The 15674-nt window shown below is 43.1% G+C and overlaps 1 protein-coding gene across 1 annotated transcript; it reads left to right on the plus strand.

Moving 5' to 3' along the window:
* The first annotated feature begins 903 nt into the window (after positions 1–903).
* Positions 904–14204, plus strand: LOC112306989 (RP9 pre-mRNA splicing factor). Its single transcript, XM_053926847.2, has 6 exons — positions 904–1386; positions 6572–6602; positions 7556–7685; positions 10976–11067; positions 12935–12996; positions 13583–14204. Exons 1-6 carry the CDS (start codon positions 1226–1228, stop codon positions 13779–13781), a joined length of 675 nt encoding a protein of 224 aa, XP_053782822.1. The 5' UTR covers positions 904–1225; the 3' UTR covers positions 13782–14204.
* Positions 14205–15674: the final 1470 nt, after the last annotated feature.

Here is a 15674-nt window from a genome sequence, read left to right on the forward strand (position 1 = left end):
AGCTAACCTATAAAGAAAGAAGTCCCAAGGGCATGCTAGCACCTTTCCCTTCCACCTCTTATTCCCCCACAGGCTTTCAACTCAAATTCTAAAGGTCCCCATAAGATTTGCAACCAGGGAAGCAATGGGTGGCAACAGCACTTCCTCCGCTAACACCCTGAACTGTCTCCAAGGCCCACTTTTCTCTGCCCAGTGAGCGGACAGCAGCCCTGCCTCATCTATCCTGTTGCTTCCAAGGCACCTCTTTATTTCAGTGTCACCAGCTTAAAAAACACACTCTCAAAATAAATAATGAAAAGAAAAGAATGTCCTACTCCTGGTCCATCACTGCTCCATCCTCATGCAAATGAGGACTCCAAATTCTCCAAGTTTGATTGGTCCAAACAGTACTGTTCAGATTGGTCAGAATGGACCTGCTCTGATTAGTCATGGATATAGCTGTGCAGCTTTGACAGTGAAATTCTCAGTCCTATTGGTTCAACTGGGATTCCTGGTTCTCATTTATAAAAACTGGCTCAGACGTCCCACACACAGTGCAGGCAGGCAGTTCAGGGTAGGAGGCAGGTCCAGTTAAAGTCTTCTCCCTGAAACTGGCTTGTCTGATGGACCCCTACCTCAAATGAAATGATTATATTCATTTTTTCTTTTTTTTAATTTGAGCCCAGTTAGCCACCAAGAGTGATTTCTTGGTAGTTGTCTTCTTTCTCAGAGTCTATACATCTTTGCTTTCAAATTCAGTGTAGGTATAATACCCTCCTAGTAACCAACCTTGAAACATTTTTCACTGGATTTTAGCCTACGCTTTAAAGGTCCCGTTTCTCACCACCAATTCACATTACCACTAAAAAATGAATTCTAAGTTATTACTTTTCGTAAAAATAAAAGTATTTCATGATCATCAAAAGCATTCATTTTTAATACTGATATTAAACCATCAAAATAAAGCGAGGGTAGCCTCCTGGCCCAGAGAGGTCCTCAGGCAGGAGAAAAGGACTCCCAACGTCCCACCGCCAGCATGCCTGGCCCTCAGCTGCCGCCAGGGGGCGCGAACCAACTTCCAGCACCAAACGGCCAGGCCCGCAGGCTGGCGCTCCAGGCCAGAACTCAAGGCCGCGCGTAGGGTGGACGACCCGGGCGGCTGGCAGGAGGGGGCGCTGCCGTGACCCGGCGGGCACGGCGCGGAGGAAGTGTCGTCCTCGCCACCGCCTGAGCCGCGCGGGCAGCGATGTCGTCCCGGCTCCGGCACGCCGACTACGGGGCCGGGGGCACGCGGCGGCCGCGGGAGCCGCGGGAGCCGCGGGAGCAGGAGCTGCAGCGGCGCCGGGAGCAGAAGCGGCGGCGGCAAGACGCGCAGCAGCTGCAGCAGCTCAAGCACCTGGAGTCCTTGTGAGTCCCCGCCCGCCTCCGGGCTCCTGCGAGGAACGGGCTCCTCCTGGGCGCCACAGGCGGGTCCTCGGAGACTCGCCTGTAGGGGGCAGGCGGCCCGACTGGGTTACCGATCCCGGCAGCCGTGCACTCGCCTTGCAGCCGCCCGGCAGCAGGAGGGAAGAGCGGTGCCCCGCTCCCCCCAGCCGCCTGCGCGGGGAGGGAGCGTAGGCCCCGCCCCCAGGTTCCGGGGCGCACGCGGGGGTCGGGGGGCAGGGGGCGCTCCCGCGGAGCGGAACCGCGGTTGGTGTCCACGTGCCGCGGTCTCGGAGTTTCGCCCGAGCTCTACTGGGCGCTCTCCCTGGATTTGGAGGCTGAATACGCGAGAAGTGCGCTTCGATCCCTGTCCTTTCACGGTGTGCAGGTCACAGGGCCCACTGTGACCCCGATACAGTCTTTTCGTTTCTGTTCCCAAGGGAAGAGAAGACGCAGTCCTGTAACGTTAGTGTGGTAAGAATAAACAAAGGGGGGAGGGACCTGCCCCTACCTACTGCGAAGGTGGCCGGACAGGAGAGAGTGTAGACTTGCTCTCCAGCCCTGAGGACTTTAACCCGGCTTAGGGGCGGAAGCTACCTAGAGGCCGGTTGCAGCTCAACAAAAAGAGTTGGGACCAGAGTCACACATACACTCTTGCAGGTGAGCCTAGCCCGACTTAGGAGGCACTGCGCTCCCAGCACCTGAGGGGTCGAGGAGAGTCCAAGTAACCGCTGGGAGGAGGGTAGGTTGTGAAGGAGACCGAAACGTCAGGTGGGGGGTTGCATTGAAGACCTTCCCGTTCTTGTCTGTCATTCTGTGACCCTGTAAGCAGCTGTAGCAGTCAGTGCCTCTAGCTTCGACACACAATGCATTGCTTTCTTGGAGCCTGGCCTGCTCTTTTCAGTGTGGCCCTTGAGCTGAATGTCACCTCAGTAGGGCAGTGGTTGCAGGATAGGGCCCTTGCGTGGCAGGCACCCACAGTCCTGGCCCCGTCAGGCACTCTGTTGGCTCATTCCGTCTGCTCAGTAAGGCAGATAATCAAAAATCTTTCCCAGTTTAAGTTCAGGCAGGGCCAGTCCAGCCCAGCCCACCTCTCAGTATCTTTAACTGTAGGGTGCCAGACAGTGGTCAATACTATACATTTATTGTGTAACCCACAGACATCAGAAAGATTATAACCTCCTTTTTGCAGATAAGAAAGTGCATGTTCAAGTATTAAGTAACCCGATCAAAGAATCATCAACCTATAAACAGTAAAACTAAAGAGGAACCCAGGTGTCTGATTCCCAGACCAGTGGGATTTTTCAGTTTGCAACTTAAAACTTCCCAGTTGCTCACATATTTGGCTTGGCTAGTTCTGAAACTTGTTTACATTTAAATAAAAATTTATATTTCCAGAGTCATGTAGTTCAAATATCAAATACTCCTAAAAGACAAATTAAAAAGGGGAGGCGAAAAGTGGTTCTGCATCCCTACTCTTCATTCACCCCACACACTTCACACACTCCCTGCACTCCTCCAAGAGCCTCAATTAGTAAACTTTTAGGGGTTTTTTTTTTCCCCTACTGGGATTTAACTACGTATTTCTAACTTATGTGCTTATACTGCTTTTTTTAATTAAACAATAGACATTCCCTAATAACCTCAAGTCATAGAAGGTGAGGCTTCAGTTCTCTTTCCCTAACTTTCTTGTCTCCACCCTTCCAATTATAATTCTGTTAAATCAAATTAGTATTAACATTATTATAACTATGCAGTACTTTTCATTTTTGAGCCAAATGGTGTTCTATGATTTCTTTTGCTTTTGTACAAGTGTTGTTTTTCAGGTAGTTAATAAGAGCCGGGGCGGGCGGGGGGGGGGGGGGGCGGTTCTTTTCATTTGCTTAATTTCCTATTACTGAGTGTTAATTTTATTCCAAAGGGTCTGAAACTGAGAGTACTTTTTCCATATCAGAGCATCTATCAATTAGTTTTTTTTTAATCTAGAATCTAACTTCTGTTCTCCTCCAGTAGACTCTGGTTCCCTTCTAGACCCGGTGTCCAACAACCATCCTGGGACTGCCTCCACCACTGTCTAGTCTTGGATCCCATTCCTGGACGCCCTGTCTTCCTCTTTCTGTCCCTACCTCATTTTGTTGAAGCACATTCGGTAATTCCTATAAAAAAGTGCATTCGGGGTAAATTTGTTGAGTCCTTTCATACCTGAAAATGTCTTTATTCTCTCACACATGATAAGAGTTTGACTAGGTACAGAATTCCAGGTTAAAATATTTTCACTCAACTTCAGAGTCGGTGTGCACCATTTTTAACTCCCAAAATATCTCAGAATTCTGATGCCACTCTAGTTCCCGTTCTCCTATAAGGTTCTTGTTCTGTCTCACCCTGCCTTTGGAGGCTTTAAAGAATTCTTCATCCCAGGTATTTTGCAGTTTTATGATAAGGTAAAAAACTTTTTCCTCACTGGATTTTCTCTCTCTCTCTCTCTCTCTCTTTTTTATTCCTCCTCTCTCTGGATTTTTAAAATCTTTAATTTTCTTAACATTTTATGGTTATTTAATATTCGTACATGATTTTTTCATTTCCTTCCCTCCGTTGTTTTTTTCCTTAGACTTCTGTTGATCCTCTCTTTTCTCTCCGATTTTCATCTTTTTGTCTTTTCATCCTACATTCTGTAAGATTTATCTTCCAATATTTCCACCATTGCACTTTTTTAAGTTCCAGTTATATTTTTAATTTTCAAGAGATTTTCTTTGTTCTGAGAATCCTTTTTTCATAGAATCCTATTGTTAATTTCATCAATGACATATCTTCTCTCATCTTTGAGGATACTCATTAGTTTTTGTTTTCTTCACCTTCCATTGCCTGTTTCTTATTTGCCTTTTCTTTTGATCTTTTTACTGAGAGGTTTTTTCCTACTATGTAACAGGGATCCTTAGGTCTTCCTCGTTAACAGTGAGGCATTATAGCCCTGACCGGTGTGGCTCAGTTGGTTAGGTGTTGTCCTGCAAAGAGAAAGGTCACCGGTTCAATTCCCAGTTATGGCATGTGCCTAGGTTATGGGTTTGGTCCCCAGTCGGGGCCTGTACAAGAAGCAGCCAATCAATGTGCCCTGACAGAGAAGTGAACCAGCGACCTTTCGATTCATAGGCTAGTGCTCAATACACTGAGCCACACCAGCCAGGGCCAAATCTGTTATTTTTAATAGTTAAGTATCACCGTATTGAGAAATATGTTTTTTAACACGCTGCATAAACTAAGGAATTTTTTAGCCCTAGGAAAAAAACACTAACCATGTGTCTTTAAATTTGTGGAAACAGTTGGAAAATGTACCTTTTAGGGAAGACCATTGCTAATAATAATAGCTTTCAAAATATACAGTTCCAATTCCTTTTTCATCTAGAAAAAGCATTTACATACTGTTCAGGAATTTGGATCTTAGCTTGTTTGGCCATATGTTATTTGTACAGCTCCTATGGCAAAAAGAAAGCACTGTTAGAGTCAACCGAAAAACATCAGCTAGTGTTTTGTCACCAAAAAGAGTTTACTCGAGAAAAGGAAAGGGTTGCAACCCAGTGCACAAAGATATGGCAAGCCACGTGCACACTCTGGCCTGTGTGCCAAATGGAGGGGCTTTTGTAGAAGAGAAATGGAAGTTACAGAAAAGGGAAGCTGGAACCATAGAGCTTTATTAGAAACATAGTTCTTCCTGTCGGGTTCTCCCATGTAGGGCCCTCCTGATGCTGAAGAGTACCAGAACTTCCAAAAGCCCTGGCTCCTCCCAGAGACCCTCCCCACTGATTATGTTTGCTTAGTTTCCCTTAGTCTTTATCATTGGGTTGTGGGACGTGAACATAGACTGACCACTTCCCTTCCACACTCCCTTGCCTAAAGCACAGCATTATTGTTTCTAGGGACTGGCTGCCAGTGAAATACTCCCCAACTTCTGCAAATGGTTGCTGCTAAGAGAAGCCTGGGCTTAAGACATGCCACAGCTTTCCACTGGAAAATATTTTCAGTATTTGCTTTGGAAAAGAGCATACCTAAAAAGTTATTTACTATGTAATCCTTTTTTTTTAAGGGAATGTAAATCACTGTATTTTTTTTTCACTTTTTTAAAATCATTTACTTATTTTTATTATATTTTTTTTCCATAACCACTTATCCCCCTTAGGCCCCCTCCCCACACAATCACCACACTGTTGTCCATTACTGTGTAATCTTTAGGGAATAATCCCTCCTCCGTCCCTTCAGAAAAGCTCTGGATTAGTGATGGTAAGAAGGAGCTCAGAGAAGGCTCCATCACACTCCTTATTTGGAAAGGTGCAGGGAGGAAGCCAAAGGGAAATTTTTCTTGCTGTGGCTGCTCATGGCACTTCTCATTCATCACCCACTGTGGAGGCGAACACTCCTGTTCTCCTTCTCTCCACTCAGACTACACTGTGGTCCAGCTGTGTGGGGGTTTCCAACACCACCAAGCAACTCTCCTATTCCCAGAGGACACCCAGTAAATGTCTTACACATTTAACTTAATTCTGACACTGCCTACCTGGAGATAGAGGATGAGGAAAACATTCAATCGTTGTTAGAAGGGTTTTAGGAGCTACCTTTTTCAATGTTGAATAAGGGAAAGTTATGCTAGGTAAACAACCTGACCACTGTTAACAGTTTGAAACCATAATCAACTCACAGGTCTTCCTACCTCACATTTTCCCTGTAATTTCTGGCTTTCCCTTCTTCCAAAAATAAAATTATTATGCTAAGACCCCAAGTTAGTTATTATTTCAGTGAATTAAAGTTCTAGATCTCAGCATGATGTGGTATACCATCTGTTTAATTACCTGTGATCTCTTGAGAGCTGGACATATTTTATTAACTGTTTTAGATATAACGTACTTTTAAGTTTTTATTAAAAATATACTTTTTGCCCTGGCTTGGTTGAGCCTAGTCCCATGCACAAAAAGGCTGAGGGATTTCATCCCGAGTCAGGGGACATACAAGACGCAACCAATCGATGTTTCTCTCTCATCTCTCTCTCTCCCCCTCTCCACCTCCCTTCCTCTTTCTCTAAAATCAATAAACACAACCTTGGGTGAGAATTAAAAAGTAATAATAATAAAATGTGTCATGTTCCTGATAACATGGTTGATGGTGTTTTTATCTTTTCTTCTAGTTATGAGAAACCTCCTCCTGGGCTTATCAAGGTTAGTGTGAAGTTTGTCCGTTTGGTTATTCTCTTAGGTGTGTTAGACTTAGTGCTCCGGCTCAGTCACTTGTTACGACAACAGCTGCCTGTGGTTTTGAACCTCCTTCACGATGGTCCTGTTTCTTCCCTGCAGATGCCAGTCACACACTTTGGGCTTTCTCTGGAGCCTGGTCCTCTGTAGAAATTTCATCAGCCCAGTGTCTATTCCCTAGGAAAGCAGGGCAAGCCCAAGTGTGCTCCTAGGCCATCGGCCATCATCACTCCCTTCTCTCTCCCCACCAAGCTCTGCTGCCACAGTGCCAACTCTGACTCACCTGGTGCTGGTCCCCTGAGAGTCACCAGCTTAGAGACCAGCAGACCCTGGAGAGCCCTGGCACTCATCCAGCCCCCGGTCCCTGGTGTAGGAGCCCCCTCACCAGCAGCCTGGCCCAGGTCAGCCTCTCTGGGAGAGAGAGACTTAGAGGAGTGGTTCAAGGCCAGAGCAGCCTTTTTGGTTTGCTAACTTTCAATTTAAAAAAAAAAAATTCGTTACAAACAATATTCATGGAAATGTGAAAAAAATCAAAAAGTTTAAAAAATCATCTTAATTGTGTAATGCAATTCTTTGGTGGTGAAAATACATTTCATAAAAGCAGAAAACTTATTGTAATCTTAGAGTCAGAATTGGAGCTCACAGATCATTTCTGTGCACATGATTTTCTGTGTTACCAGTGAACACTAGTCACTTCTCTCTGAGAACAGCTGCTTTATTCTCATGATATAATTCCTCTGGTGCAGTTGTTTCCATTTGTCTGTCCAGTCTCATTGTCTTTCAGTTCCTGGGAGGGTAAGTAATGGTGACCGTGGGAGCTCCACCCCCTGAGAAACCCGGGCGTGCTGTGTTCTGAAGCAGGTGGGAGAGAATTCCGGCACTTTTTGGCTGTATTGGTTACACATTCTTTTCTGTTTTAGGAAGATGAGACTAGGCCAGAAGACTGTATACCAGATGTACCGGGCAATGAACACGCCAGGGAGTTTCTGGCCCACGCGCCCACAAAAGGCCTTTGGATGCCGCTGGGGAAGGAGGTCAAAGTCATGCAGTGTGAGTGTGGAAGTGCATCCAGTCCTCCTGAACGCACGCAAGTTATAGACCACGAGTCACAAAGCACATTTATCCTTTCATTCACCTTGCTCTCGTCACAGTGCCATTAAAGTCACAGCGTGATCTGATTTATAGATTCGGACACCACCTTGCATGTGTCAGTAAGTGGCCCGAGGTAAGAGGTGCAGCGAAGGTGCGACTCCAGGGCTTCTGCCTCCAAGTGCAGCGGTCTTCCCACAGGATGGGAGCTGCCTTGGGAGTGCACTCTTGTAATATTCCTGCAACAGAAAGGGTCTTCCGAGGGAGCAGTGCAGTGGGGGACAGGGGATGCATCGGACAGCAGGCCCCTTTGGGTCTTGCCTCAGTCAGTCACCCTCCATCAGTGGTGTTGAGGTTCATCCTGAGAGGAGCCACAGGCCAGAGGGTGGGTTTGGGACGGGCAGAGCTCTGCGTGCGCACCCGCACCCCCACCTCTCCAGAGCAGCAGCACCTTCGTCCTGCACAAGGTGGCATTTGAAGAAAGGGTCCCGCAGCCTGTTAAAGACATCTGTGTGCACAAAGAGTCTTCATGCACATAATTAAAGTAGCTTTTCCCCATTCCCCTCACTTCAAAGGTAACCACCTGAATCTCTCTTGGGTTATTTTGAAGGTTAGCTCCACATTATCTAAGTAACGTGATTATACAGCAGTGGGCAAAAGCAGCTTTACAGTTATAATATAAATAATACCATAATTAATAAGTAATAATACAAGAATGAACTGTCTCATGTACTCACAACTGTAAACCTACTTTTGTCCACCCCTGTATTCCTGCCCCTTGATTTTTCAGGTTTCTTCATTATCTGTTGACTTCTTCCTATATAAAACCCTCAGTTGTTGCTACATATCCCTACCTCTAAGGCTAATTTATTAGAGCAGGCTTTTCCCAAAGCCAGTGATCCAAGAGACAGCAAGGTGCAAGCCACACTGTATCTTAGGGCCTACCCTCAGGAATTACAAGCTGTCATTTCTATAATGTGCTGTTGCTTACGCAGCTGAGGCCTGTTCACTGTGCAGGGTGCCTGCATGACAGCGTGCATGCCAGGACCTGGGCCTGCTGGAGTCCTCTTGGAGGCTAGCACCACACCGACTGCTATCCAGGAGTGAGAGATTTAGAAGGGCTGAGTTCACTTCTGAGCAGAGATTGGTAACTGGATCTCACTGTAGGGTAACCTTTCTGAGCTGATTAACAGATAACAAAATATTTATTGTTGTAAACGGTAACTTCTGAGATTATCATTTTACTATAAACAGCATCTCTGAGTCTTTCTCATTCGGCTGGTTAGCAGAAGAGTTGTTTCCAGCCGAAGGTGAAGACCACATTCTTGTGTCCCAGGACCTGATGTGAGGAACAAGGCTGCAAAGCCTCAGCATCAGTAATCAGTCATCCTCCTCCCCTTCCTGTGTTCAGTGCGGCACTTTGCCTTCCAGTGGGCCTGGCACCTCCACAGCCAGAAACCCTCCTTTCACCTTCTCCAAAGAATGAACCTTCTCTGTTCCAGGGTTGGGGAGAGATGCAATCCCCCTTATTTAAACTACCCCTTCAATTCCATTTCCAGAAGGATGCTGCCAATTCCAGAGATGTGGGGGGTTCCACAAATTGAAACTGACTTGGTTCTCAGTTCTCCCTAATGCTGGGTTAGAATTCAGTTTCCTGGGATCTGCTGTTCATTTTGCACACTCTTACCTGCATTCTAACTTCCAATATTTTTTACTGTTGTCTCCTTTCCTATTGTCCCTGTCCTTGTGGTTCATGTCCTTTTAAAGGTATTCTCTTTGTTGCCATTTTTATGGCCTGGAAGGTGATGAAAGTAAATGATTGTTTCAGTCTGCCATCTTTACCCAGAAGTCCACTGCACTTTTTAAGTTTATAAACCACTGTTCTGTTTAATGGGGTGGTTAGTTATTTTTCACTTACTATTTTACAGTTCTTTTCACTGACTCGCAAATTAAGAGTGTTTGGTTGGGACCAGAACCAATTTTACCATGAAGTTAATGAAGTTAAGCTTTAGGGTCCCCTACTTGGACCTTCTAAAGGCCTGTGAAGTCCCAACGATGGATTCATACAGTCCTGTCTTGCCAAGGCAAGATTTTTCTTTTCCCTAAAAACTCTTACCTCCCCTTAGGTTATTTAAGCTTCAGACTCCACAAAACATGGATCCATCCCAGGTGAGAAAAAACATACACATAACCCCTATTCTCACTCTCACTGATTTCCATGATCTGACTGTTATCTAGAGTAGAGCTCTTCATACCCGGGGTGGACCCCATACTCTGTATTTCTAACAGGCTCCCACGTGACTGGTCCATCAACCACACTTTGAGTTACACAGATCACCTCTCCTTTAACAGTTTTGATCACAGATGGTCTGGATCCTTTTACCCACACACCAATCCATGGCACTGACCATCACTCCATCCTTGTCATAAAGGCAGACACCTGTTTAAGGGGTCTGCATTTGCATTAAGAGTGTATTCCTTCTTCCCCAGCTGGAAGGAAATCAAAATAGTGGGGAGATAAGGTCAGGGTCATGTCAGTGGCAATCAGGAGTCCCTAAACTTCATTTTTTCCAATGGTTTCCTACTACCAACTCTCAAAAATAGAAAGGGAAAAGCATTACTTTCCTGTCACTACATATTTTCAGGAGTAGCCAACATGGAGAAGAATTGGCTGATCTTAGTTTTAATCCCTCTTCCTGACACCTTGTCAAAATTGATGCCTCTATAGTTTGCTAGCGCTGCCGTAACCAGGTACCACAGACTGGGTGACTTGAACCAGAGAAATTATTGTCTCATGGTCCTAGAGGCTAAAAGTCTGAAATCTAGGTGCCAGCAGCATTTGTTACTACTGAGGGCCTCCCTAAAGCCCGTATGTGCCAATAAGGCCACATTTTGAAATACTAGGAGTTAGGACATTCAACATAATGAGGGGGAGGGGGCAAGAGGCATGACACAATTCAACTCATAAACACAGTTAAAAAATAAAATGAAATTACACTCTGCTTTTTGCATGGGATTGCTTAGTAAGTGTTTGGTTCATTTCTAAAATTCCAAGATTAAAGGATGCTTGAGGAAGTAATTAATTTTCCTCTATTTTCTGGGATCCTACATGTTTCCTCCACTGATTGCATTTGCTTTTAAAATTGGAATCTAATGAAGAATACTTTTAATATGAGCTACTGATAACTTTATCTTATTAAGTAAAAATAAATTATCTCACAAAAATATATCCCCTTTTTCTTTGTTTTTAGGTTGGCGTTGTAAACGGTATGGTCACCGAACGGGCGACAAAGAATGCCCTTTCTTTATCAAAGGCAACCAAAAGTTAGAACAGTTCAGAGTAGTAAGTAAAACCCCAGAGTGTCAATTTATGTTTACAAAAGATGGTGAATATCCGTGAATCAGGCAGTCACGAGTGAACTGGAGGTTCACAGAAAATATATTCACAGAAACCTTTTGGCCAAATATCTGGTGGTAACTGCATCTCTGTTAAATTGAAAATTTGTGATAGATTAGTTACATTAACAAAAAAACCAACTTCTTATTGAAGTGTTATTTGCTTATGCCTTGGGGACACATTCTTTTTCTGAAACAGACACTGTTATCTACTTCTTATTTATTATGTAAAAAAATCATATTTCATAACAAAAAAAACAGGGTTCTAGTTTCCCGTTCTTATCTACAGATTAGGTATCTTTCTATTATAAACTGGAAGTGTGCATAAATGATATGTCCCCACCAGATAACAGTAAAATAGATCTGTCATTTCCTCACTTTATTTTAACAGAATCACCTCTCAGGGGTGTTAATTCACCATTCAGTCATTGCTAAAATTCACTGTTGAGTAACAGTTTTGGCCATTTTCACTATGTGTATCAGGTATATTGGGATTATAGGCATATATCAAGCTGTGGTCCACAAAGATTCTCCAGGGATTTTTAAGACATTGAAAATATTGTGCTTTCATTTATCTGGATAAATCATTATAGCTGCACCAATTTTTATAGCTCCTCTAACAGATAATTTGGTGATAAATCTCAAAAACTTAAAACATATTCAATATTTTTAAATTTAGAAACCTAAGTGCTAAGAATTGATCCTACAGATATAACAGAACATCAGTATATACAAATCTTTATGAATATAGAAAGATAACTTTCAGAATTATTTAGATGGTTAAAAAATAGAAACTAAAGAAAAATCAGCAACAACTTCAATGGCCAACATAGCACATAAATTACTGAACACACAGAAAACATGTAGCCTGTAAGAATTATGTTTTAGAAGAAGGTGTAGTATCATGGGAAGATGTTCATGAAAACATAAGCGAAAAAGAGAATAGAGACATATATAATATGGTTATAATTTTTTGTAAATTAGGATAGTGACTATAAGAACACACTAAGCTGCTAACAGAGGATATCCCCAGGTGGTAAGATAATAGATATTTTTAACTTTATTTTTGTATTTAATATGTAAAATTATTACGAAAAACATTTTCAAAGATAATTCACATACCATAAAATTTACTCTATGTACATTCATATTTTATGTACTTTAAGTGATTTTAAATTATATAGCTACTACAGTACTACATTTGCCTTATTTCAACAAAATGACATTTCAATAAGCTTTTCCAAAATTGATTTTTCAAGTCCAATCTTGCTCCTCTCCCCGAAGGGAACTTAGTAAGTAGCTTGATGAGTATACTTCCAGACTTCTTTTTGGGCACAGGTTTTTTGTGCATCTACAAATGAATCATTCTTTTTTTTTACTTACTGATTTGAGAGAGAAATGTTGATTTGTTGTTCCACCTACCCATGCAGTCATTGGTTGATAAATGAATCATTCTTACATATCATTTTCAAACTCACTTGTTTTCCATAATATCTCTTGATCATCTGTCCACATAGACAATGAGAATTACCTCAATATTTCTAACCTTGAGTTATTATTAATGATTTCACTGGGTTTATTTCCTTATAAAGAATATTTAAATTATAATCCTGTATTTGTATAATTGGAAGATCTTTTTTGTACCCTCTTTGAGTTTGAAGTATGGTGACCCTCAGGAAGAATTAGAACATAAAAAATATAAAATTACACCAAACCAAGGGGGAGGGCTGATTTCAGTGAAACAGGGATTTAATTTTAATTTAACTAACAATCTGTTAAGCCTAACCAAACCTTAACCCTGTCTAACCCTCAAGGCACATGAAGATCCCATGTATGACATCATACGAGAGAATAAAAGACATGAGAAGGATATCAGGTGAGGTTCCCTGATGATGATAATATCCTCTTAAAGTTTTAAATTGTATTAAGTGGGGAAGAACCATTCCAATAGAAGAGGAATGGTTTTTAGGAGATAGATTACTTAGTGTGAACTTGAGCAGTGGGGGAGTGATTTAGGAAGTATGTCTCCATTAGAAGTTGTAACAGTAAGAGACAACTGTAATAGCATAAACAAAAAAACATTTTTTTAAATAATAAAAAATAAAACCAAAAAAAAAAGAAAAGATACCAAAGTGAGCTAGACTATGAAGATTAAAAGTTTTTGTAAACTTTTACATTCTAAAAAAAAAAAGTTATAATAGTAGGGACTGTAGAAACATGCAGAAATACTTAGGGCACTGAAAAGAACACAGAATGCTTGCACACTGGTTACAGTCCTGTGAAATAGCTGTGGATGTGGACGAGGAGGGGGAAAACATGCAAAAATAAAAATGAGTACTGTGCTTAATGCGGTGGTGATTATTTTGTGACTTTTGTTACCCTCACTGCTAATCTTACATCTAAAAAAATTTTTTTGAGTTAAGTTCTGGTTTATGGTCCTTTGACCAATCTTATCTGTTCAGGATACAACAGTTGAAGCAATTACTGGAAGATTCCACCTCGGATGATGATGGGAGCAGCTCCAGCTCCTCAGAGGATAAGGAGAGACCCAAGAAAAGGAGGAAGAAAGAAAAGCATAAGAAAAAGAAGAAAGAAAAGAAGAAGAAGAAGAAACGAAAGCACAAGTCTTCCAAGTCACATGAGAGCTCGGACTCGGACTGACAGGTGCCGGGCTTATTCAGACTCTCATCTCGAGGATCAGACACTGGGGCCAAAGAGCAGGGGACCGTGGGGTCGGAGAGGACAGGAGAGAGGATGCCAAGGAGGCTGCCTGGTGTCACATGCGTGCTTTCTCACCTACCTTCCAGTGAAGGTGTGATCAGTGGAGAGGGACTCGCACCTTCCCAGGCGCTCACTCCAGACAGTGGCCGACTTCCGGCAGGAGGGCTCTTTTCGGTGTCGTTCTGCTGGTCACTGGGGTTTGTGATTCCTGAGAATTGGCGGTGTGGTGGGACTGAGGGGGTCTCTGAGGACGCCTCCCAGGCACTGTCACCCTCCACGGTGAGGCTGCTGAGTTTGCAGACTGCAAGCTGGACCTTCCTCTGTTCTTCAAGATAATAAAAGGTCATTATTTATTTTTTCAAATGTGTTTATTTTTTATTTCTGAATAATGCATGTGTGTGTTTGAAATGTAAAAGGTACATAAGGTTTAATTATGAAAAACCTTCCTCCTCCCCCAGCTACTCAATTCCCTTCCCCAATGGGAATGTTACCTTCCCCAATGGGGAAGCTGTCTAGAAATACTTAGTGTATCGTAAGCAAATATAGTTTTTTTTCTTTTAACATAAATGCAAGCATACTGTCCACATTTGTTGGCATGGTTTTTAGTTTTCATATTTTAACTCAGCGTGTAAAGTACATTGGGCCTTGTTGCATACAAGGGGCCCGTGTTCATAAACCCTGCCATCTGGGTTGAGTTTGGTTTTTTTGGGGGGGGGGGAGTTACACTGCTACCACTTTGTGCCATGTACTTACACCATCTTTTTAATTTACTTATTTTTAGAGAGAGGGGAAAGCAGGGAGAAAGAGAGGGAGAGAAACATCAGTGTGTGGTTGCCTCTCACGTGGCCCCCACTAGGAGGGCTCTTTTCGGTGTCGTTCTGCTGGTCACTGGGGTTTGTGATTCCTGAGAATTGGCGGTGTGGTGGGACTGAGGGGGTCTCTGAGGACGCCTCCCAGGCACTGTCACCCTCCACGGTGAGGCTGCTGAGTTTGCAGACTGCAAGCTGGACCTTCCTCTGTTCTTCAAGATAATAAAAGGTCATTATTTATTTTTTCAAATGTGTTTATTTTTTATTTCTGAATAATACATGTGTGTGTTTGAAATTTAAAAGGTATGTAAGGTCTAATTATGAAAATGCTTCCTTCTTCTCTCCCCCCCTTACGGGAGCCTCCCTCCACTTCTTGCTTTAACTGGAATCTGGGCATCCCCTGCACCCCCTACAAGTTAACTACTATCCCTGCCCCCTCTTGAGCTGTGGTCCTTTTTTCCAATTTTCACAGAACCTCAAACTACCTCTATACCCATACCCACACTGCTAGAGAATAATCACACAGCCATGTAAATTGGTACCCCCACAAATTCATCATCTCCAAATAACTGAGTCCATAAAGTTCATCGTCCTTCAAGCTGAGCATTTTCCACTCTTATCCAGGAAGGCTTTAGAAGCCCTCAGACCTCCCTTCACAAAGACAACCTACCAACCTACCAATCTACCAATCCATCATCATAGTTATAGTAGACAGAATTCTAAAACGGCCCCAAGGTTTCTCCCCTCATCTCCAGGACTGTTAACATGATGAATCTTATTATTATGATTTGATCATTGTCACAAGCACAAGGAGAGGGAAATTACCTGGGTGTTCTTAACCAAACCGTAAGAGCCTTGTAAAATTCCAGAGTTTTCACCAATTCTAAGCCAGTGAAAGATTCCACATGCCGCTGCTGACTTTAAAGGTAAAGACGAAGAGCTGCAATGCATGGGATACCGCAGACTGGAATTACTAATTGTGGCAGACTGATTCACAGGCTAGCAAGGAAATGGGGAAGTCAGT

This window comes from Desmodus rotundus, chromosome 6 (assembly GCF_022682495.2).
Source record: "Desmodus rotundus isolate HL8 chromosome 6, HLdesRot8A.1, whole genome shotgun sequence".
Taxonomy (NCBI): Eukaryota; Metazoa; Chordata; class Mammalia; order Chiroptera; family Phyllostomidae; genus Desmodus; species Desmodus rotundus.